We start from the raw sequence: 23,405 nt of genomic DNA on the forward strand, positions 1-23,405 counted from the left end.
AAGTTTCAATCGTCCGGGATTCGGCCGCGTAATCCGATAAGGAAAGCCGATGGAAGTTAGTGCTTTTCGGGAAAATCTCATCTGACGGCCTGACGCGCGATCTCATTCTAGGGCGGGATTATCACGCCCTACCGCACTAACCGATGGGGATCCGTAGGTTCTGCTGTAACGGTGGAGGGATAAATAAGAGGGGCGGAGAGGCACCAGTACACTGTAGATATGACACAGCCAGAGCGCGCACACCACGGAGAAGAGAGCTACTACTGCAAGAAAGCGAAAAGTCAATCAACCGGTCCCGCGCCATTGTTTGTACGCGGCTCAACACTAATACCTATTTGTAGGTCTGATTAAACGCCCGCACAGAGGGGATTTTCTACTCATAATCCGCAACGCGGTATCAGCTTCGGGTGCAGCCGCAACATTTTCGATGCGATCGGAAAAATCCTGCGAATTGTCTCTCGTAAATAAAATTGAATTAACAGATGTACTTTCTCCGCGATACATTTTTTTTTAGTTTCGTTAAACCGTGATCGCGATCTCGACGTATTGCTGGTGTGCCAAGACGAATGATGCAAAAACACACAGGGTGCACGGAATGCTGTTTCTTTGCAAACTTGTGTGTGTGTGTGTGTGTCGTACCAATAATACTTTCACCTAGGATATAAACTCTCCAGGCGGGAGAAAGTGCCAAGACCCGGAGGAAGAAGAGACTACCTTTACCCACACACAACCCCGGTTAGCTCGGATACATATCTATTCCAGGGGAGCCGTTAGCCTCCGAAGATGGCTCCCATGGGAAACCAACTCTCAGACTCATCGCGGCAAGTAACGACCGCGTTCCCTCTCTTATTCCGCTCGATTCAGGCTGGTTTCTCTCGTGCCGGGGGTTTCTCTCGTGACCTTTAACAGCTCGCCTCAGTTTCGCGTATTCTTCCGCGGAATATATATATATATATTCGCGTCCGCGCCCTTTCCCGTAGGAAAAAGTTTTTTTCCGAACGCGAAAAACATCAGAGAACGCGAATTTGCATCGCGTTTGAGTTTTCCGCTGAATTAGAGACGCGCGCTCATAAAGAGAAAAAAAATAACACACGCGAACGCAAATAGATTCGATGTTTTCTCCGCGAATAAAAAATAATCTGTAAACGCTCGCAGAACGTATCTTCACCGTGTCGCAAATGACCGTGAACCTCAAAAAATTTTGTCATTTTATGTAAAATTAAAAACACAATCAACAATTATCAGATAATTATTTTAATTGCAAATTAACGGTCATCTCTTTCAAACAAAAAAACATGTTTGCCGTCCGTGACAAAACGATTATTTTGTTTTTTTTTTACTGGCGTGTAACAAACGCGCGTTTGCGGATAATGGTCCGAGGGCAAGGGGAGAAACAACGCGTATAACAAGAACACGATACTAATTTGTCTAACACGATGTGCAACAATATATGGTTTCGTTTCTTCGGACGGTATAATGTACGAGTGTTACACGTAGTCGAATGTCGCGTGTCATCCACGCCCGACACAATGAACACGAATTTCTTGCTCCCCTCTTCTCTCCCCGAGTCCGAAACAATAGTCTTAAAGGTTGTAGAGGGCGGACTTGACTTGCTAAGGAAGTTCTCCTTGGCCGGTCTCCCGCCGCAGATGCGCGCCATTGTGAGCGTCGGGGGGGTCTCTAAATTGTTGTCGCGTATATAGGAAAGAAACATCTCTTACATATTAATAACGTGGAACGTTCGAGAGAACCACACCGGATGTCTGTTTAGTCACGGAATTCTAGTAAGAAGATTAGAATCAACGTTCATCTTTATGAATAATTCGATGATTTCTTAACGCGATCGATATGTGCGTTGCGGAGATTTTCGATTATTATTTGCGAGAATTGAAAACTCGCCGGAACGGAAGAGCAAGCAGAAAAGCGTGTTTTTGTTATACGTTTGTTCACGCGCCAAGGGATTTAATTAGTAGGTGATAAATAACACAAACAGAAAATTACGAATGGCAACAGTTATAATGATGTGTCCATACGCTCGAGATACGCATAATGAGAATAAAATGTGAAATACATACAAGCGAGCGGGGGACTTCGCGCGCGCGCGAGCGCGCTCGCAGCGCACAAATTTCAGCGAAAACTTTTATTTGCATAATAATTTTGTGTATATACGCCAGATTTTCCGGTGAATCGTCATTAAAACTTTTGTACCGCATTCACATTGAAAAAAACTCGATGCCGGCAGTTTAACGTAACGTTTTCGCTTCATGTTTAGATGTATACGATGCGACGACACGGTATAATAACGCGCGGTTTGCGTATTTTACTTTTCTTATTTATGCGCCTTTTTCTGCCACAAAAAAAAAAAAAACGCCGCGCTCCGGTATAATGCGTCTCAAATTGAAACGATAAAAAAAAAAGAAACACTTCCTTTGACAGATATACGACGTTTATACGTTGATATAATCCCTTTTTGGCTTTTGAAATAAAATAATTAATGGAGAAAATACACACGCACACACACGCGCGCGCGCGCGCGCATTACATTGTGTGAGGCCTTTGATAAATATTAATATTGATAACAATACACATTTAATTTATGTGCAACGATAAGAGATAAGAGGACGCATTACGTGGTTCATGTGTAAACAGAGCATTATGGAAAATTGAGTACACAGCGCCGGTAAAATTTTAACGTAACCATCTGCATATAATTATTTGGAGTAATGAGAATCTTTGCACATTACATTTTTCAATTATAACGTTAGTGCAAAGTTTATGTTTACATTTACGAGGTGTTTAAACATGTGTGTCACATGTGCGCGTGTACATATCGTGTTGCGCTCATCTTTCGTTGCGATGACCGTGCCGGTTAAAATTGTTTCCCGAAGGTGGAGAGAGAGAGAGAGAGAGAGAGAGAGAGAGAGAGAGAAGACCACCGATTATAGAATTATCGTTAAACTACCCTAAGTGAACTGTCTTAATGATGTATCGTAAGTTGTGTCGTCTCATGCCTCGTGGCGCCATCGCCGGTTAACTCGATGATCTGTCGACAGACGGGAGGCAGGAATAAGGCAAAGGATGCGAGAGACTCTCTACCCGAGATACGTTATAGAACAGAGAGAGAAAGAGAAAGAAAGAGAGAGAGAGAGAGCCTGGATTACTGCACAGCCTCGTGAAAGTAATTTCGCGAGACAGGCACTTCGTGAAGCGGCATAGCGCGCGATATTAAAGCGGCAATGCGCGGAATATGGTAATGTCGGATAGGAGGGGAGGAAGGGAGTAGAGTAACGAAACCCCGATGCGACGTAGCTCGGACACCGGCCAGCCGGACCGGTGAAATCCGTCCGAACAAAGGAAATGTCGAGCCACGCACGTTATTCCGTTCAATTTCATCGTCGTGTGCGGCACACGGTACGTATATTCGCGTATGGAACGAGAGCCGACTCGCGCAAACGGCGACGCTAATGGCAGTTCCATTCTCGAGATTTTCGAATTTCTCGCAGTAACGTAAAGCCCACGCTCGCTCTCGAGTCGCTCGGAAGTTTTAGATTTTCCGGGGACTTCAAAATCGCTTCTCTCTCTCTCTCTCTTTCTCTCTCTCTCTCTTTCTTTTTCTCATTTCTCCGCCTTGGTTCGCGTCTCTCTCTTTCTTTCTCTCCGACTAAACCCCATTGGCGTGATACTGGAAAACCGTGGAAATAGGGCAGCGATGGAAACTCCGTCCAAGTATTAAAATCGTATCCCCCTCGTCTTACGTGGGCAAAAAGTACGTTTGACCGCATTCGCGACACGTATTGCTTACTTTCCGCCGAACTTGCGTCCCGTGCGACGTTTACACAATCAGAAACGAATATTCGGTAAATAGTGAGAGAAGAAAATTATTTTCATTCTTTTTATAATTTAACAATATTACCACTTAATAAATATTGGATTAATACACAAATTAACTTTTTCTAATAACTTTTTTCTAATTAATATTAATTAATTTCGCCAACTTAATATTAAGTAGGAGAAACACAAACGCAATTGCCTGCAACGCACGATGTGCCGACACGGAGGTAGCACAGCAGATCAGTTGCTTCCGGTGTTCCGTCTTATCGCGATACGTCACGATGATTACATCTGAACGCGGGGGTCGAAGAGGGAGAAAGGTATTTAAATCAATTCGTGCACACAGCGACCGATTTCTTGCACTCTCCTCTCGACGGACCGTTCACTCTTCGATCTCGCCAAGTGCGCGAAGGCCGAGGTATAATTCGGTGTGATGCTGGAGTGGCTTTTGGCACGCGGACGACGACAAGGAGGAGGTGTGCGCGAGGCTGCGGAAGACGAGTTGGAGAAACGTCGTGTGGAAAGGGATACAGAGAGGGAGACTCCGGGTGGAAGGCGAAGGAGAGGACGTAACTCAGACTGTACTTGGACTATCTGCACGGTGGATCTGGCATCTCGAAGAGCAACGCCCACTCACACTTCGCTGCGGGCGCGCCGCGCGGCGTGTGTGGCTTCGTTCCTCGTCGCATGCACGTACATAGAGCCGCGTACGGAGAGGCTTTACGTGTTTGCGTGAACCCGGCTCGCTCGCTCGCTCGCTCGCTCGTGCAGCCAGGTAGGTAGGTCGGACACACCGGCACGCCGCGGCATGCACACACGTCGGGGGTGGATCGCGCACAATTACCCATTGTCTGATACAGAAATTTATGTGAGGATACCCAGGATACCCACGTAACTAACGTACGGTCAGCGCCGAAAGAGAGAGAGAGAGAGAGAGGGAGAGAAGATGGAAGAGAAAGAGAGAGGGAGAATCTACTAAATCCAAAGGCTCCGCCGCAGCATGCGCCTTAGACCGTGCAGATAACCGACGAATAGGATACAGAAGGGACGTGCTTTGTGAACCGGAACCCGCGAGAGCGCGGTCGCGTATGTACGCGTAACCTTATATTCCACGGTGGTATTGAGTACTGAGCTCCGCGTACGTGTTTCGCGTATACGCTGCTAGATAGGGGCACAGCTATAGGCTTTCTTCCCTTCCCGACCTTTCCGAGCTAACTCTTGTAAATAGGGGAAAAGAAAGCTCGCCGAGAGAGCTAATGGCAGTTCCATTTTCGACATTTTCGAATCTCTCGGCGGTAACGCAAAGCTCGGGGCTCGCTCTCGGAGTCGCTCGAAAGTTTCGGATTTCTTTGCGCCTTCTTCCACGGGGGAGGCGAGGGAATAAACCGCCGCACGCGATTGATAGGGCAAGTCATCTCTAAGTCGTCGCTCATCTTCGCAGATCGAGACCGCGATGGTATTGTATCACGACTAATTCGGCTTTTAACGCATTCGCACGACCGAAAAAAAAAAAAAAAATGAAAGAAGCGACGCGTATTTTTCGAAAATATATTTTCGGAAATTTGGAAATACGTAATGCGTCGCGCCGGTTTACTTTGTCACTCGATCGCTCTTTCGAAACTGTATTATCAGTCGAAGCACAGATTCGTACACGCAAACAGCGATAAATCGATACGCGAACACGAGCTTGCGAGGTAAAATTGTGCAACAACGTCGTGCAAAAAATATCCGGCTTTAATCCTGATTGTAAACGACTCGCGATCGCGCGCAGCAGAGTGCGCGCGCGCCCTTTCGCAGTATGTGCGCTGTTTTCACTGCGTGCATGTAGAGAGAGAGACGACATCTCGATTTACCGGTCTGAACCGGAATTTAAAGGGATCTCGCGCGAAATACGAGAGGAGTTCGCGGCACGCCACGTTTTTCAACTGATGATCGTTTTCCACGACGGCGGCGGCGGCGGCGGCGGCGGCAGCGGCAGCGGCAGCGTTCCGCACTCGTGTTGTCTCGTTTGCGTGGTAAAGAGGAAAAACTGTTATGGACGCGCTTGTAACGCTATCCAAACACGGATCCGTAACCCCGGCGCATTAAAACGCCGACGGGGGAATGGTAGTCCCGAGTTCCGTCCCTTATTTACTCATGTGACGAGGCAGGCACTTAGTATCGCGATATTACGGGGCAAATAAAAAGCACGGAGGCAAAGAGTAAAGGACGGGGAGAGTCTCGTCGAGAGAATGCAGTTTAAACGTGTAATCGCAACGGGACGGTGGTTATGACAAACGAATGCCAACAGTGGATGAAATCGAATTGCAGGTTCAACACACTAGAAAACATTGTTTGAAAGAGAGAGAGAGAGAGAGAGAGAGAGAGAGAGAGAGAGAGAGAAAGAGAGAGAGAGAGACCGACATTTAGCGCATCTATTTAAATGTCATGTTATGCACTTTCCATTATTTGCGCTATTACGAAACTATATTTGGCGTTAACGGAAGTCTGTTTAAAAAAATGTTTCTACATCTATTATGTATATTTTTTATTTATTTCTATTACGTTCTGCATAGCTTCCAATAAACATTATCCAACTTTTTAAAAATTTATTGTCAAAAAAATAGCATTATTTTATTTATTTTTCCCAATAATTGGATTTATTTGAACGAAAAAATAAAATAATAATACAAATAAATAAACGACACTTTTTGTGGAGCAGAAAATATTAGTTTTACGCGGAGAAGAAAATACACACGGAGAGATGTAAGAGCAAAACGAGAGGAAAGATCGATATTGTGTTTCTAACGTCTCTTGTGATTTTAGCGCACAGCGATTTTGCGTTTTATCGCGTCGTTAAATACGCCGAGATTTATGTAAATTCGAAAATCAACACAAGACCCAAGAAAGCTCCGATAATCTGGTTGATAAGTCACACGTGGTGTGGGGTGGATGTGTCAGGAGAGGGTGCCGATACAGATAAGCCACGTAAACATAGTTAGTCCGTCGCCCCCATCGGATTCAAAAGCCCTTTTCCCGTGAAGCATCCTGACCCTTCTTATCAGCGGATTACGTTATCCGAACTTTTTTAATGACCTCTCACGACATTCCGGGTTAATAGAAATTTTAAGAACTTTAGGTCGCGCGCTCGTACATATCGCTCGTCTCTAAATTGGTTCGTTTTATAGATTTCGTTTTTATAAATTACGACGCGCGTGTTCGCAGCAAAGGAAATCTTATCTCTCGACCCTTCGATTTCAAGGCGCGCTCAAGTACACACACACACACACACACTTGTTTATGCATATCGATTCATTAATTTTTCCTAACGATATGTAAACCAAGAGATATCTCTCCGTACGTCTGATACGATTACGTTATATATTTAAAACCCAAACATTTCCGTATTACATGTGTGTCGTGTGAACTAACGAACGATTTTTTTTTCGGCTCAAGAAGAAACGATTAAATCCTTCAATCAATAAACAATTTCATTAAAAGCACCAACACTTGCAAACCAGCTTTTTATCGTTTCGCACGTTGTTAAGTAACACATGACCGTTGAGAGTGGACTTCACATTCGACAAACATACATTCACCGCATACCTCGCGCGTCACTGATTCACTTTCGGCGTCCGCGCACAAGAGAAAGAGAGAGAAAGAGAGAGTGAGAGAGAGTTACGAGCTTCCACCTCCTCGTACATTTATCATACAAGTCGAGCGGACATTGAGATCTTACACAACGCCGCCGTTTTCCGGCGGCGCGACGTTCGGTTCGGTAATTCGTAGATAATAGGCGCCGCCGCTGGTGCTGCTCCATGGTGAACGCCGTGCGAATGATTCATAACACTAATAACGGCATGCGTTAATATTAATTGAGAATCGGCGCTGGTCCGATCGCGCGCATCAATTATGAGAAACGACGCGAAAGTAATGCACTGAACAATTCGATGCGGCCGTATAAATTCGTTTTGACCCCTGCATTATATACATGAGCGTGATAAATAACGCAGCGTGTAATTAACGGAGAGGACGGAATGAATGTTTATCTGTCTGCGCAGACGCCTTTATCACGCGCCCCTGCCACACACGCGGCACGCACACTACCAATCTTCTCGACACCGGCGCGCGCGTGTACGTTGGCGCGTACGCACACACGCTGTGTTGCACGCGCGCGTGTGCGCGCATGGCGTCGCATAAAAGCAACATTATGCGCTCCTCAAATTGCGTTACCAATAGCGCAGGAATGTCCCGCTGCAGCTATATATATATATATATATGTATATATATATATAGCTTTTCTACTCAAAGTTGACGGGTGCACGCGCGCGCATGCATTCTCAACGGTTTAAATTTATGATGCGACGCATCCGACGCGTCGGAATCGCATCGTAAAACACAGCGAACGCGCCAAAAAGCCCGGAGCTGTATAATTTTTTTTTTTTTTCTGATTAGATATGCCGTTAAGGAAAGCGAGCTAAAGAGAGAGAGAGAGAGAGAGAGAGAGAAAAAGAGCGACCAACTGCGAGATACGTTGTAGTGCTTCTGCAAGAACTTTTGATTATGATAATTTTTCACTTTTTTTTTTTTAGATATAACAAAAATTTTCCATCACGCTCCAACATTATATTTTGATTACCAAATTATAGAGATCGCGATGTTACACCTAGATTTTTCGGCATTGTTTACAATTCGCGTGGATGTGAACGGTTTGCGTGGTTTCAGCTTGTTATTTTAATCCAGTACTTGGCAAACAACCGCAGAATTTGAGAGAGAGAGAGAGAGAGAGAGAGAGCGAGAATAAGCGAGTGAGACCAAGAGAGCTTGTGCTGAAAAAACTATGTAGTCTAAAACAAACGCGCTTGGGTCTTTTGCGCGCATCCATGAAGCGACCCATCGATCACTCGTACGCGTACATAGGGAATACGGCGATCGACCGAAATTTTACGGCGTAACGCGAAAATCGTTCCGCAGTTTGTCAGGCGGTCGAACCTTCCGGCAGTTCATTGCCTAGCTCCCCCGAGGATAAAATATGCGCGAGCTATACATAAAGAGTCATCGGCCACTTACAGGCTCGTCCGCGATGTGTGCGCTTTGTTTTCGCGTCTATAGACGCTCTTATAATTCGATAAAAAAAAAAAAAAAACATCGTCTCTGTATTTATATTTCCGATATCTCTGATAAATTTAGAAAAATATCGCGAACATCCTCACAGGCATTTATCACAGCTGATATTAAGCACATGTAACATCTAATTAAAAAAAAAAAATCAATACGCCTATTTGTACATTGAGAGTCACGGTGAAATAAATAAGCGACAAGTACAATTACATCGGCGTAATAAGTAATTAACGATAACAAACCTACCGCGCGCGGTGACATCTATACGTTACGATAACACGGTGACGATAATAATGATAGCAATAATCGTAATGAGACTATACACACCTTCGAAGCGCGCGTTGAAACCGTTATGTCAATATTCGAAGACGATGAAAGACGATAAAACGCCGCGATAAAAAGCAATTCGTATGTTATTCGTAGTTACAACAGCCGTGCAAAACACATATCTAATCGTTCGCGACGCGTAACAAAAAGCCGGAAACTCTTACGGTTTATTTTTGCACTTTGTAGTCGGTGTGCGGTAGCTAAGCGAATAAATTTCATTGAGAGATTGCGTTTGCTTTATTTGTTGTTGTACGTTGAATTATGCAATACGTGTCGTCGCGGTTCTAACTGATGAAACAGCGCTTTTCGGTGCGTATTCAAGTGCGTTTTGCATATTTATACGAATACCATTGCCGACTCTGTCTACTACTTTATGAATATTGCTCTCCCCGTGAATAGACGTCTCGCGTACACATACATACACACACACACATACACGAACGCAAGTACTTGATCGATAAGTTTCCACTTATCCGTAAAAGGACATGCTAATGTAGCACTCGCTCGCGGTTACGTTGTTATAAATACAGCTATGGTAGGCATATCAAAACGTATAACTAAGTTCGTACACGTTCGCTCTCTCTCTCTCTCTCTCTCTCTCTCTCGCATTCTATTTCATTTTTCCGTCTTGATAAAGAGCGTTAACAAAAGTTACGCGACAGCTGTACGATCTTATAAAACGAATATTGTACAAGACACGCCATTGTGTGATATTCTTGAAAGCGTATGTACGATTAATATTTATCGACATATCTGTAGATATTGTCTCACCCGCGATAAACTTTACTTCCGTCCCACATCAATTTTATCTCGCAGCTAGCTTTTATCGCGTGCGCGCGCACACACGTAAAAACAAATCCCACTTAATTTTGTTTTAGTTCGTCCAAGTTTTTTATTTACAAAGGGTAAAATGGAGATGTTACGATAATAATTTCAAGAGTATGCCAAATTTTTACAAGGTCCTCTCTCTCTCTCTCTCTCTCTCTCAGTCTCTCTTTCTCTTTCATTTTAAGTGCGCGCTCGTGCGCTTTATTATTCATGAAAACCGTGAAAACTCTTAGCGAGAACGTGAAGTTTACCTTGTCTTTCTGTCGTCGTAAGGTACGACGTAAGTACGTAAAAAACGTACTTCTCGGACCGTTGACTTCGGGATCGATATTCGAAGCACGACGCTTTCCGCGAGACGAGACACGAACCGCGAACTGGCAAATAGCAAGCGATCGACGCGCAAGAACTCCGATAATTTTCTCTAAACGTTCCGGTGCGGCCGGGACGTCAAACGCGAATCGCGCCAGATACGGCGCATCCGCGAATCACGCAATCGCGTTTTTTCGCACGTCCCACGACGGTAAGCTCACTCCGTAACAGCTCCGGGTCTTTAACGTCATTACCGCTTTTCGCGCTGGTTCCGCTCGAGAAACCAGTTTCCGTTGGTTCAGCAAACGCGGACGCAATTCGAATGGCGGCGTCCGACCGCCACTTTTCTCTACGGTAATCGATCAAATCTTCGTCGAAATTGCGTTTTCCTGCGCCACGTCAATGGTGAAGGGTAACCGATGCGCGCGAGAGAGCTTCTCATTTGCATTTTCACCTAATGGCCGGCACCAAAAAAAAAAAAAAAAAAAAAACAGAGTCCGCAACGCTCGCGCACCCTCGCTTTGCATAAACTAATACGCGAACGAGTATACACTCGGCCCGATGCCTTTGCGAGAATAATTCTACGAATTTGAATAAAACGTGCCAAAGGGATGAAAATTCCCCCGCTCTCGTGTATTTCTTTATCAGAGTTGCGCAAAGTTGCGCGCGCGCGCGAATTGCCGCGTGATATAAATGAAACGTTCCCATCGCGAAGCGCACAATCTTACTACACGTATCTCCGACGTTCGACAATTTTTTTTTTTTTACGACCCAGTTTTACGGGGATGTGCCTAACGTCGTTCCCTTCGAGCGACACGCCGCGCTTATTTGTACGCGGCCCTCTCTCGTCCAGCGTAACGACGCCTATATATCTCGGCGCCTTCATTGCCACTTTCTTGAAAGATCTCTTACAACAGTTTCATGTAAATTTCGCGTGCGCGCGCGCGCGCGCGCAAGGACTCGGCCTCGTTAAATCCGAACGGCGTAATCTCGAACTTTACGATCCACCGACTTCGCCCTCTTTTTTCGCACAAACATCTCGAAAAGAGCCCCGCGTACCGTAATCTCGAGTTTTACGTCTTTCGGCGGACACGGAGGGGCAAAGAGAGAGTCGTCCTTTCTCGCATTTATACGTTTCCGTTCCTCTCTCTCTCTCTCTCTCTGTCTTTGAAAACCAGTTTCGCGATACCTGCATATCGACGCTGTTGACATCGGAATAATAATCAACCGCTGCAATAATACGAACATCTGATACCGATAATCTGCCAATATTGGCGATGTTGTATTAATATCACGGCTAAGTAATCAACAGTTTCCTATAATCGCGGACTATAGTTTCCGTAGTAGCTTGCGCACACGCATGTTTGCATATCGTCCTCGATAAGGAATGCAAGTTGCCGGAGGATAATTGGCGGGCACGTGCGTGTGTGTGTGCGCGCGCGCGCGATCTTTAACCAAAGCCATTTACACTTGCCACCTGCTCGCCCGCATTGCTGTAATAAAAAACATGTGGTATATTTATGTGTATATATTTTTTTAACCTCTTCCGGAATGACTTTTACCACTTGAAAAAATTTGGAAGCTCTTTAGCGTGCGACGTAAAAGGAAGAATCTCATTTGCGTTTTCACTACTGTGCACATATTAAATGAAAAAATTAATAAATATTAATAAATATTAATAAACAGTAATAAATATTAATCAATTGCCTCTTTTCTTCTCTCTCTCTTTTATATAAATAACTTTTAATTATTAAAGTTATTTTAAGAAAAAGAGAGAGAGAGAGAAAACATATTTAATTAACACACACTTTTTAAATGTCTCTGCTAAACCGAATTTAGAAAAGAAATATATGTTTCAGCAATTTTCATTATTCTCTTTCAACGGTTCAATGTGTCTTAATTATACAAATTTCATTTGCATACCATCTACATAATGGATAGCGAAATGTAAGAATCGAAGGTAAAAAACATAACCGACCGAGAAGAAACGGTTGTCGGTTCCGATTCGAAAAGCTCGCAAAAAGAGACCAGACAGTCGTTGTTAGAGCGCGCGCGCGCGCGCGCACACAAACGGTGTGTGTGGTGGTATATTTCTCGATTTTTATCGGCAGCCATTCACTTTTCATTAGAAGCCGTTACCGCAAAGACCGTTTCGCGCACTCCGGTCCGTGTTTCGTCTTCGTTGCCTTTTATGCGCGCTGCTGCCCGCCTCGCTCCGTGCAAATACGACATTAAGCGTAAATAATTGGCCGATACTCCAACGTCAGTATATCAACGGGCGATGCAACGAGGAAAGGTTGCGCGCAAACACGCGAGGTCTGTGCAGTTCGCGTATGTATCTCTTCATGCACCGCCATACGGTTTTCTCGGCCGCCGGTGTGCGCGACGTTTTTCTCTCTTTGCCTTATCTCTTTCGCTTTTTTCGCGTCTTATCCTCGAAACTCATTCGTACGTAAAATATGTTTATGTGAAAAGAGGTAGACATACAAACACACACACACACACACACACACACACACACTTGTGTGTGTTTTGCGGACGAATTAAAGAAATAAATCGTTGTGAAAAAATGTGAGAGAGAAAGAGAAATAAAATTAAAAAAATTACGGAAGCTGTTAATAAATTTTCTCGATATTAATAACAGTTTTTTGGGCGTAATATTACGCTGTAACAAAATATGTTGTCAATAATGTGTTGTGAAAAGTTAATGCGCGCGTGTTTTCAGAGAATATTTATTACGCGCGCGCGGAGTAAAATAACACACTTTACATATTCACCTAATATTAATAATTGCATCGTGTGCAACGGATCGTGCGGGTCGCGTTTCGCGAAGCAATATTATTCGCCAACCGAGTGCGCGCGTTAGTTTTTACTGAAAGTTTTCGGTCCGCGAAAGAAAACCTCGTAAGCCACGATTCGGGGTTCTTCTCGATATCGACGAGCGCGAGCTCTTTCCATTTTAGCGGGCGAATAGAAATCGAGCAAGTGAAACGTATACTTTTACGTTTCGTCTCTTCGGGAAAACGCTATCACCGGCGCAAATCGATTAATCCAAAGACGATTCTGGTCGTCCCGGACAGTGCTGCGCCCGGCCGCGCCATTACCGGGAAAGATCGTGAAACATCCGATCCAATCTCGCAATGGACGACACACTGTCCTATCGGCGGTGCAATCTTTTTATCTGTGATGTAATCCAAGATAACGTGCTCGCCCGCGCGAGAGAGGAAGAAAAAGAGAGACACGGAACAGAATTCCTTTTACCCGGTAACCCGTTGAACCGCGCGGCCACTTTCACAGAATGACCGTTGCAGTAGTCCGGTTTATATTCGCGTTTTTTTTAACTCGAATAAATGGTGTGATGGTAGATAATAAGTTATAAACAAAATATTATAGAGTTATCGCGCGGATAAATTGCTGTCGCATATTATGACGGAAAATATGAAGACACGCGCGGCATCAATAATGAGCATACATACATGTATATTATTTAACACAAATTTTTTTTCATTTTTCAACAATAACAAAACTTCACGCGACTTCGTTATTACGTTCACGAGGCTAAGCGATTGCTATCAAATACAACAATGTCGTGTGACGAATCTAACAGGTCGCTCATTCTCTCGTTCTAGTTTCGTTACAAGTTTTTACAAGTATCATCCTATCGTCTAATTATTTATTTACACTTTCGACTGCGCACTGCGGAACTGTGACCATTCTGTGTAAATATCGAAGACACGTTTGTATTCTGTGCGCTAAAAAAATAAAAAAAATAAAAAAAAAAAAAAACAAAAAGATGACTACACCGACTACGCCGAGTATAAACCGGCGCACGACAATGCAAGTTCGCTTCGCAAGTTCGTTACTGGAAAATATTTTAACTTCGTTATCTGTGCGTGACGACACGCCGTAACACACATCATGTCACGACATTCCGTTGCATAATATATAATATTCCCTTGCATGCGCAAGTGTATTACATGGGGTACTACGGAAACGGGCGACCTACGGGCTAAATAGAACTACACTTGCTTGGCGTATGAGAGAAAAGAAATTTATATATGTGTACAGAGAAATACACGGCGAGAGGTTTTCTTTACACGTTTATATACGAACTTTTTCTCAACGCGAGAGACAGAAACAGAACGTGCTGGTTGTTACAAACTTTTATCCGCGCAATTCAGGTCGTTTATACTCGCAAAATGACGAAAACTATTGTATATCCGCTCCGTTGCCAATGCGTATACAGCAATTTTAGCTCATCGTGCGGGATGAAATACGTACATGCATTGTATTTAAAGTATAGATTGCCGACATGCGCGCGCGCGTCCGGTTGCGGTATATAACATGGGAATTATGATGATATTATATAGGGGTTAACCTAATCCGCGTTGAAGGTTACGAAGAAATTTACAAGCCTTCGTACAGACACGTGCACACACGTACACACACGCGCGCGCGCATGTGCTCGATACACACGAGAGCGCAGCGGAGTTCTCTATGGTGGCCACAATGCTCCCCCATGGTAACCCGATAATGTATTATGGATACGTGAAATTCGAAGAGAATCTCACACTCGCCGCGCGCGCACACATTTGCCGGGAAACAGAAAATGTTTGAGAGAGCACATTCGCGTATACGAGATCGTTTTTCACGCGTCTAGATTTTCCTTCTCACGCGCGTCGTTTCGCGATATAAACCGAAATTCTTAATCCGGTCAATAAAAAAGCATAAGTGCGCGACTGAGTACATTTTCGTGTAATATATATATAAATAGCAATATGATAATTATCACACGTAACGTAAAAAAAATATATCCCTGCGCGTGTGTGCATTTCATTCGCGTACGTTCAAACTGATTGTTATTCTTCGCGTGATGCGATTGCGTCTCGAGAAAGCGATTTCGTTAGCGTTTTTGATCAAAACGCTCGGCTCCGCGTGTTTGCGCGATATTTAGTCCGTTTCGAACGGTCGCGCCGCGATATCCAAGAATATTTATTCGCGAAATATTTCGGGTGTCGCGAAACTCAAAGCACCGGAAGATACACGCAGATATAGACGCGCGTACGTGATTACTAACACGCGCGGGGGGAGTTTGTATCAAGGTTATTCGGGCGCACCGGTTTAATGTTGCGCGTAATATGCGGATGTCGTGCGTCGTGTTTACCCCCGTATATAACCTATGGTTTATTCTTCGATATATATATATATACAGTAAAACCGCGCTCTCGTTGTTGCGCGCGGAGAGAAGCGCATCGACAGGGGTTGTTGTTGACAACGGAGTCTTTTTTGGACGAAGAATTTTCGCGATGTTCATTCGCGGCGAACGCTGCGGGATAACCCAATTATAAAATCGCTAAGCTTGTTAAGCGCTAAAATCCCCGTAAGTTTGTTTAGCTCGGGGCCGTTTGGTGGACGGACGGACAAGAGTAAACAATAGAACGGAGGACGAGAGAGAGAGAGTGAGAGAGCGAGAAAAGGAAGCGACGACGGAAATAAACGGGGAGGGACGCGCAAGATAGACAGAGGGAGGCGAGAGAATAATTCGGTTAGCGATGAGTCGCGTTGTTACGCAGCTCGGTATATTGTGTCCATTAACGATATGCACGCTCAAACCTAATTATAATGGACCCCTGGTAGCTGCGCGCAACCGTGATTGGTAACGGCACTTTTTTGCTTTTAACAATGCCGCCGAATAGAATCTCCTTTATGCACGTCCATCCCGCGTCAGAAGATTATTTGTACACACAAGGGTGGCGTAGATCGTGATGAGCGCGCGCGTGCGCGATGCATTATGCCCGATACGGCGCAAACCATAATTGAATGTCGAATTACGCGCTACCGATAGATACCACTAATAACATTTGCATTTCGCTGTAACTTCATCCATCATCGCAGTGAAGGTCCTTCTGCCCGAGGCTCTTTCTCTCTCTCTCTCTCTTTGTCTCTGTTTCTATATATATATGTATATATATACATATATATATTGCAATGCCTCGCGGAATCAAATTCGACAATTTCGAAATTCAACAAAAAAAAAAAAAAAAACGAAACTCTCATCGGGGGAATGCGATGTTTTATTTAACTCGCGAAGATACAGCGAGAAACGGTGAAATATCGCGATTATTTCTCTCTCTCCTTAGGTTTTAAAATAATTAAAATGATACGTCTGAGGTTTCATATCGGACACGCAATCAAATAGGGTTAATCGAATTGCAATTTCCATCCGAGATCCACAGCGTCCGCGGATTTGTCGATAATCGATTCCGTCGCAGGGAACACTGATACACGTCCACCCATAAACCATTTTGTCTCGGAGCGGTGAGGAAGCGCACAGGGTTATCGAGAAACACGATTTCTCATCTCTCGCCTCTCAACGAGATGCTAACGAACCTCCCAGCCTCTCTTTCTCTCTCTTTTTTTTTTTTCCTCTTCCTCCGCTGCGCGACGTAACTCTTGGCGACAGGTCGATCGATCGAACGGGCGGTGTGTCAAAGACGCACGATTCAGGGAAGAAAACCGACTTGGCGATATCGATGTCCCGATAGCACGGCTCGCTGATGCAAGACCCTCGCGCGCGCGCGCAAGCCGCACGAAGAGTTAGAGGTCAAAGGCGGGAGGCATCGATCAAAGTTTTCGCGCGATTTATCCCAAAGGCATCGCCATAACGAGGCGGGTCGCTGCGCGCCATCAGCTTTTTCTATAACGTACCAGTCCGCGCGACCTCTCTCGCCCGAAAACCGGTTTTTCCGTCTCGCTCATGTCGTCGTTGTCGTCGTTGTCGTCGTCGTCGTTGTCGTCGTCGTCGTCGTCGTCGTCGTCGTCGTCGTCGTCGTCGCCTCGCAGCATCTGGCATCGGCACCGTGAGGGAGAGAACTCGGCGTTTCCCGAGATGTCTCTCCCGAACCGGTGACAACTTGAGCTCGACTCTCGGGACCGATTAGCCGCCTTCTATCGATAGTCGGAAACCCGCATTTACCGCGCTATTATCGCTTTAGAGAGGGAAAAAGGAAATAAAAAAAAAAGAAAAAAACATTATGATATCACGAGTGTAAGCGATTTCTGCAATGACAGCGCCATTATCGCGTCTAAAGGTTGGTACTCGGTAGAGTCACTAGATACTTAACATGTGATCGAAGGATGAGCGTCACATGGCGCAGTCATGACAAGCTAATCGAGAACCTTCGAAACGGCGGTTCTTCCTGCGAGCAGGAATCGACAGCGTATTCATATTTGAGAAGTCGAGCGAGTTAGCAGCTNTGAGNCATAGCNGTGATCTCGTNACAACTTACTTTTCGCGACTTAGAAGATTTCTGAGTATAAAAGACAGTNTTGTACAATCAGGTGTTTGATTNNAGTGTTNAATAAAATTTACTAATATTACCGAATTAATTTCGAACATTTATTTAAACCGGTCGGAAGATCTTCTTCAAGAAGAAGACGGATAACGAGTTAAACAAATTAATTGCTTACACGAGCGAAGGTTGGTCTCGCGGGACCGTTCTGCGGGAGTAAAGACAGTAGCGATGAAATCATAGAGGCCGCGCAACGCGGAAGAGACCAAAAGGAAGACGTCCTCTCGCCCCGGATATATATTCCCCTCCCCCACTCGAACGATCTGTCCGCGTGTACAGCCCGAAGGATGCGGAAGTCTCGCGTTTCTTTACTATTTGTGCAAGTGTGCGTGACGCTAGGATTGTTTTCCCAGCTCCTCCTCGTGAGACCCCCTCGGGGGTCTCCTAATGCGTTGCACGTTCTTGTGTTGCACGGCGAGTCGGCGCCGATCTCTTTCTGATGTTGCGACAGCTTGCAACGCGCAGCGCTAGAGTACTTTGTTCTCTCTTTGTGACAAACGCACAACTCTGTCACATATCTCTCGGTGTCTCTCACGCGATGGAGTGGACTCCGAAATTCCACCGCGGCTACCGTATATTTCGCGTGACTATCCCTCACGTTTTATCGCGCTACGGTAATGCGATTATATTTTTTTTTTTTAAATTATATCTTCTACATTATTATAGTGTAGAAATGTATCAAGAAGGAAAAAAAAACAGACAACGTTTTGTGTCTTCCGATTGTTATTCTACGATAAATTTCGAATATTTTTCTCGCGATTCTGACGATTAGATTGATAAGAAAATTAAACTGGCGAAGATAAAAAGAATGTGTGTAGCTAAGGCCAAGTTTTTAATTGCTCGTTTCAGGGAAGGGACGGCTTTATCCGGCCTACAGTCTAAGTGGCAGCGAGGGTGAGGATAACACCTCCAGTTTGCGTAGCCGCGCCTATCCGCAAAACAATCACCAGACCAACCAGTCGCATCACAATCATTACAACACCGGTCACAAGCAGCGCGGATATCAACAGCAACAACAACAACAGCAGCAGCAGCAGCAGCAGCAGCAGCAGCAACAACAGCAGCAACAACAACATCCGCTGTATCATATGCCCGGCAGTGGTGCCGGTCTCAGTGATACACCAACTTCCGGCAACGCGTCCGACGAAACACTCACCGACAGCGATCTCATCACCGTTGCTCGTGATTCCGCGCTACTCGTTCATAACGGTAAGTGCAAATCCGCGCCGGAAATCAATTTGATCGAAATCGAAACGCGAACTAAAGTCGCGCGTCGAATTATATTAATGAAACTTCGATGTGTGATCTCGAGCGACGATCATATGTCGCCACACATAAATACTCGTCGATAATCGAACCGATACACTTTCATTTGAATACTAAACATTTGTTGTTTTTTTTCTCTCTCTCTCTCTTTTTGTTACATCCAATAACATCGCATTTTCAATATCTTTTACGATCGTAAACTCGAGGAACAAAATTTTCAGTCCGCTCGATAATATCACAGTTCATCTCGCGTTAACGGAACAAATCTTTCGAAGATAATATCCGCGGGCAGAAGACAGAACGGTAAAAGGACACGTGCGCGACAGAGACTCGGTCATTCGCAATAACGCGAAATCGTTCCCCTACATTACTCAAACATGATGGATGGCCCTTGCGGCGATGAGGTGTGAGGCCACACACAGGGTTGTCGTAGACGGGAGAGGGGGGTTATCGGCACGCCGGCTTGTCAGGGATGACGTATCGCTCTGAAGGTATATACACACACACACACACACACACACCATATCTCGGAAAGCGCGCCCCGTCTAGCGCCGTCGTCCTGCACCACCTTTCCACGTCCGCCACGTACCACCTGGAAACCAAGCCGGCTTCGACTAACTCCGTACTCAACGTGCGGTGGACACTTGCGCGCGTGAAAGGTATTTATCAACCGGCCGTATATATAAGACGAGTGAATCAATTCATCGCGCACACCCGTTACCCGGACTCTATATTGACCGATCGGGAAAGGAAATGTCCGTATGCAACGCGATAGATAGGTGCATATAGTCGGTGGCGTGTGTAATGTGAAATCCATCCCCCGAGTGCAGATGGTGAATGCGATAAAAACCGATCCTTTCCCCCGATAAACTCCTCTCGGTGATATCTAAGTAATGCGCGTCGCGAGCCATAAAGAATACGAAAGCTTCCCCGTAAATGGATACAAGTGTTATAATGGAGATGTATTCGCGGTAGAGATTTTTCGAGCGGTCGGGAAGAGCGGTATCCCCGAGCGTGACGTAGCATCGAATCTCCGGTGCGACTCTCGTTTCCGGAGAAAAAAAAAATATATATACGACTCGGACGGAGGAGGGCGGGTCTTTCCTTTTATATCGGGCGTAATGCGAGAGAGATACTATAATACAGCGCCCGGAGAGCTCGTAATATTACAATCCAGCCGCAATTCTCGATACTCCATTAAGATTTTCAGCTGAATCATAATGACTGTGACGACTGGTGCGAACGTGCGCGCGCGAGATGAAAAGGAAAGCGGAGATATACTCGCGGATTTCAATCTCCAGCGTGACGACAACGACTCCCGCCTATTCCCTCAACGTGACAACACGCTGCCGCCATCCATCATTCGTACGCCTCTCCCATTCTTCCACGAGCGAATAATTCCTGGCTCCCGTGACAGACCGGGGGACACATCCTGAACGCATAATGCTCGGAGGTCAATCCGGCTCTCGCATAAACGCGCAATTACTGGGGACCACGCGGATTAGCATGACAGTGGAAATCATCGCGTCATCCGAGTGAAAGGGGGTGGTATTAGACGATTACATTACCGTTGCACACAGTGTGCGTCCTGGATTAATAGCAACGCCTTCGATCATTCCAAGATGACATGTTTGCCGCCACGTGACGGGAATTTCTTTTGAACGTATACGCCAACCCCTCCCGGAATGTATATCCGATGTTTCTTCTTATCTCTGGAGCGGAGTTCTTGGCCAAACAAATGACGAAGAAAAAAAAATATGTAACATGTGTATACAAAACGTTATTTACCCCCCCCGCCGAGACTACCGTTACCATCGTTCTCTGATTAACATTCGGCGGCAATCGCCGTTTTCGTCGTTTTCAACTCCCTCGAGCGAATTAGGGATTTTCGCTTCGGCGTGCGAAGCTGAGGCAACGGCGGGCGTGACGAATTTCCCGATTCCGCCGCGCGCGGAATCGCGAGCCACGTTAATGAGACGGAAGTAATCCTTCCCCTCCCTCCTCTACCCCCACAGAGTCCGGGGTTATTCATTCGTCCTGGTTGAAAGCTCTCCTGGGTCGGTCATAGTTCCGGCGCAGGAATGGATTTCGCCGCGAAATTCCGGTCGTGCACTCTCTAATCCATGTCGCCGTCTCCTCCGACCTTCGATATTCACACGAAGGAAGAACTCCCCCGCCCGCTTTTATCACAAACGCGCACCCACCACTCTTTCACCGGAATTCCTCCGCCGCGTATTATAAATTTCCCAGATAATTAATGTCGTCTCCGCGCTGTACGACCTTTTTGCAAGAGAGCTTAAATTACAAATGATTGTAGATAAGCGACGGTACAAGTACTTTAACGCGAAATAAAAAATCACGAAGTCTAATTACCACGTATTTATGTGCCGATTATAGTTTTTTGTTTTTTTATCTGCATTATGTATTTTTTTTTTTTTTTTTATGTATTATCCAAACGAAGCTTGTGAAACTTTTATCCGGCAATTTATCGCGTTTTTACTCGAGCCATTACTTCAGTCTTGCTGATTTTTTTTCTCTACGCGCGCATGTACACGTGTAATTTTGTATCATCACGCAACGATTTATCAAATATCCTTCGGCGACACACAGTCTTTTGTCACCGATCGGATAATCACAGCTCGTTATATACCGAAGAACGTGCGATGATCGGGCACTTCTGTTTCTCTTCACTCTCCTTTCTTGATTATATATATATATATATATATATATATATATATATATATNTATATATTTATATATATATATATAAATATCCTTTGTTGCTCACGTAGAATATCGGATTTCGTCTGCGTCGCCTCGCATTAACGAGCGCCTATCATCGCGAATATCTCCGTAACGATCCGTTCTGCTTCGACGAGTTAGTCAGCTCGTTAACACTTCGTTTGATCCTACGACTGACGACGTTTCGACGCGCGTCGCCTCGCGCGTGATAGACGCTCTCGCAACTCACTCCGATATAGAGAAGCACGCGACAACGTGCGTATATCGCGTCACTGTCTTCCACATAGTAGGCCGGGCAAAAGCTCTCTCCGCGCGCGCCGACTGCATTTCCGCCAGGTAGACAGGCGCGTAAATAAAAATCAATACACACCCTTTCGCGTTCACGCATCTCCCCCGCCGGGGGATTTTCCTCCTTGTTTCTTCGCGCCCTCTCATCGCAAGGCTCCTTCCCTCCTCCCCCCATTTTCTCCCGTCATCTCCACGAGACTTCGCCTCTCCTTCGCGTTCTGTTTCGCGCCCAATTTGCGGCCCATCATCGCTACGGAAGAAGCAATTTCTAACTTAAATGAAACTCCCTCTTGCTCGCGCGCTCGCCTACCCCCTCGATCGACAGGAGACGCCCCCGATCTTGCGTTTCAGCAAGTAGGGTTGAGCGCGAACAGGCCGTCTTCCGCACCCTGGAAGCTCTTCCTCTCTCTGCGAACGAACGGCTACCGCATGTTAACTATACGTATAGCGGCGCTATACGTTCTCCGAAACTGCCTACACGCAACTCCTAACGTTCCTGACGAGATTATGACGCGAGCTCCGAACAATGCTCCGTAAATGCACGCAACTCCAATACGCCATGGAAATTCGCATGGAAATTCGTTTACGATCGAATGCCATCTCTTTTTCTTCTCTTCCTCTCTCTCTCTCTCTCTCTTTCTCTCTCTGTGTTATTTAAACTACCGTAACAATGTTGGTAACAATGTTGGTAACAAGTTGAAGCTTTTTACTATAATAAATGACGATACGAGAGTTTATAGGAAATTTTAGTGAATTAATTTTATCTGGTTGCGTGTAAAACGCAATTAAAATACTATGTGGTGTATATTTTTTTGTATAAAAATACGCGATCGTTAATTTTCGCGAGAATTACGAAATTTCGGCCATGTTACTCCCAGAGAGAAATATATATATATATATATATATATATATATATATAGCTAATAGCATTAACTCTCGATGCGTGGATTATCTAGTGTTCACTCAGGTACATTGTATCCGAAGTATCACTAAACCGCTTACAGGCTAGATATTACATCCCTGCCAAGATCATCGCGCAAACTTGCGGGAAACTGCAGCTGCAAGTACTTCCCTCCTCGCGTCAAATCATTGCAAGTGGGTGATCGCCCGGGACGCGAGCGGCGCATTCCCGAACTTTTCTTTTCCCCTCCTTCCCCTCCCTCCCCCCCGCTGTCCCACGCGTTCCCGACCGGAGCTTGCTCAGCCACTTGCCACAAGGAGAGCTAGTTAACAGTTTGTTACGTCCCTGTCACTATCACGATGCAAAACCGGAACTCCTACTAACTAGCTTCTTGTAGCGCGCCGCTATCGCGATTATCGTTTGTCGCCCATTCAGCGTATCTATTACATCGCCGTAAGCAA

General features: G+C 45.4%; 1 protein-coding gene across 3 annotated transcripts in view; it reads left to right on the forward strand.

The window, feature by feature from the left end:
• LOC109853826 (teneurin-m) overlaps window positions 1–23,405 on the forward strand; it is a 535,016-nt gene that overhangs the window by 235,169 nt on the left and 276,442 nt on the right. For all 3 annotated transcript variants that reach the window (XM_020426316.1, XM_020426317.1, XM_020426318.1), the window contains exon 3: window positions 18,597–18,956. In XM_020426316.1, the coding sequence (XP_020281905.1) occupies window positions 18,597–18,956 (360 nt within the window). The remainder of the gene's footprint in view (window positions 1–18,596; window positions 18,957–23,405) is intronic.

This window comes from Pseudomyrmex gracilis, unplaced genomic scaffold (assembly GCF_002006095.1).
Source record: "Pseudomyrmex gracilis isolate BER0280 unplaced genomic scaffold, ASM200609v1 scaffold_55, whole genome shotgun sequence".
Lineage (NCBI taxonomy): Eukaryota > Metazoa > Arthropoda > Insecta > Hymenoptera > Formicidae > Pseudomyrmex > Pseudomyrmex gracilis.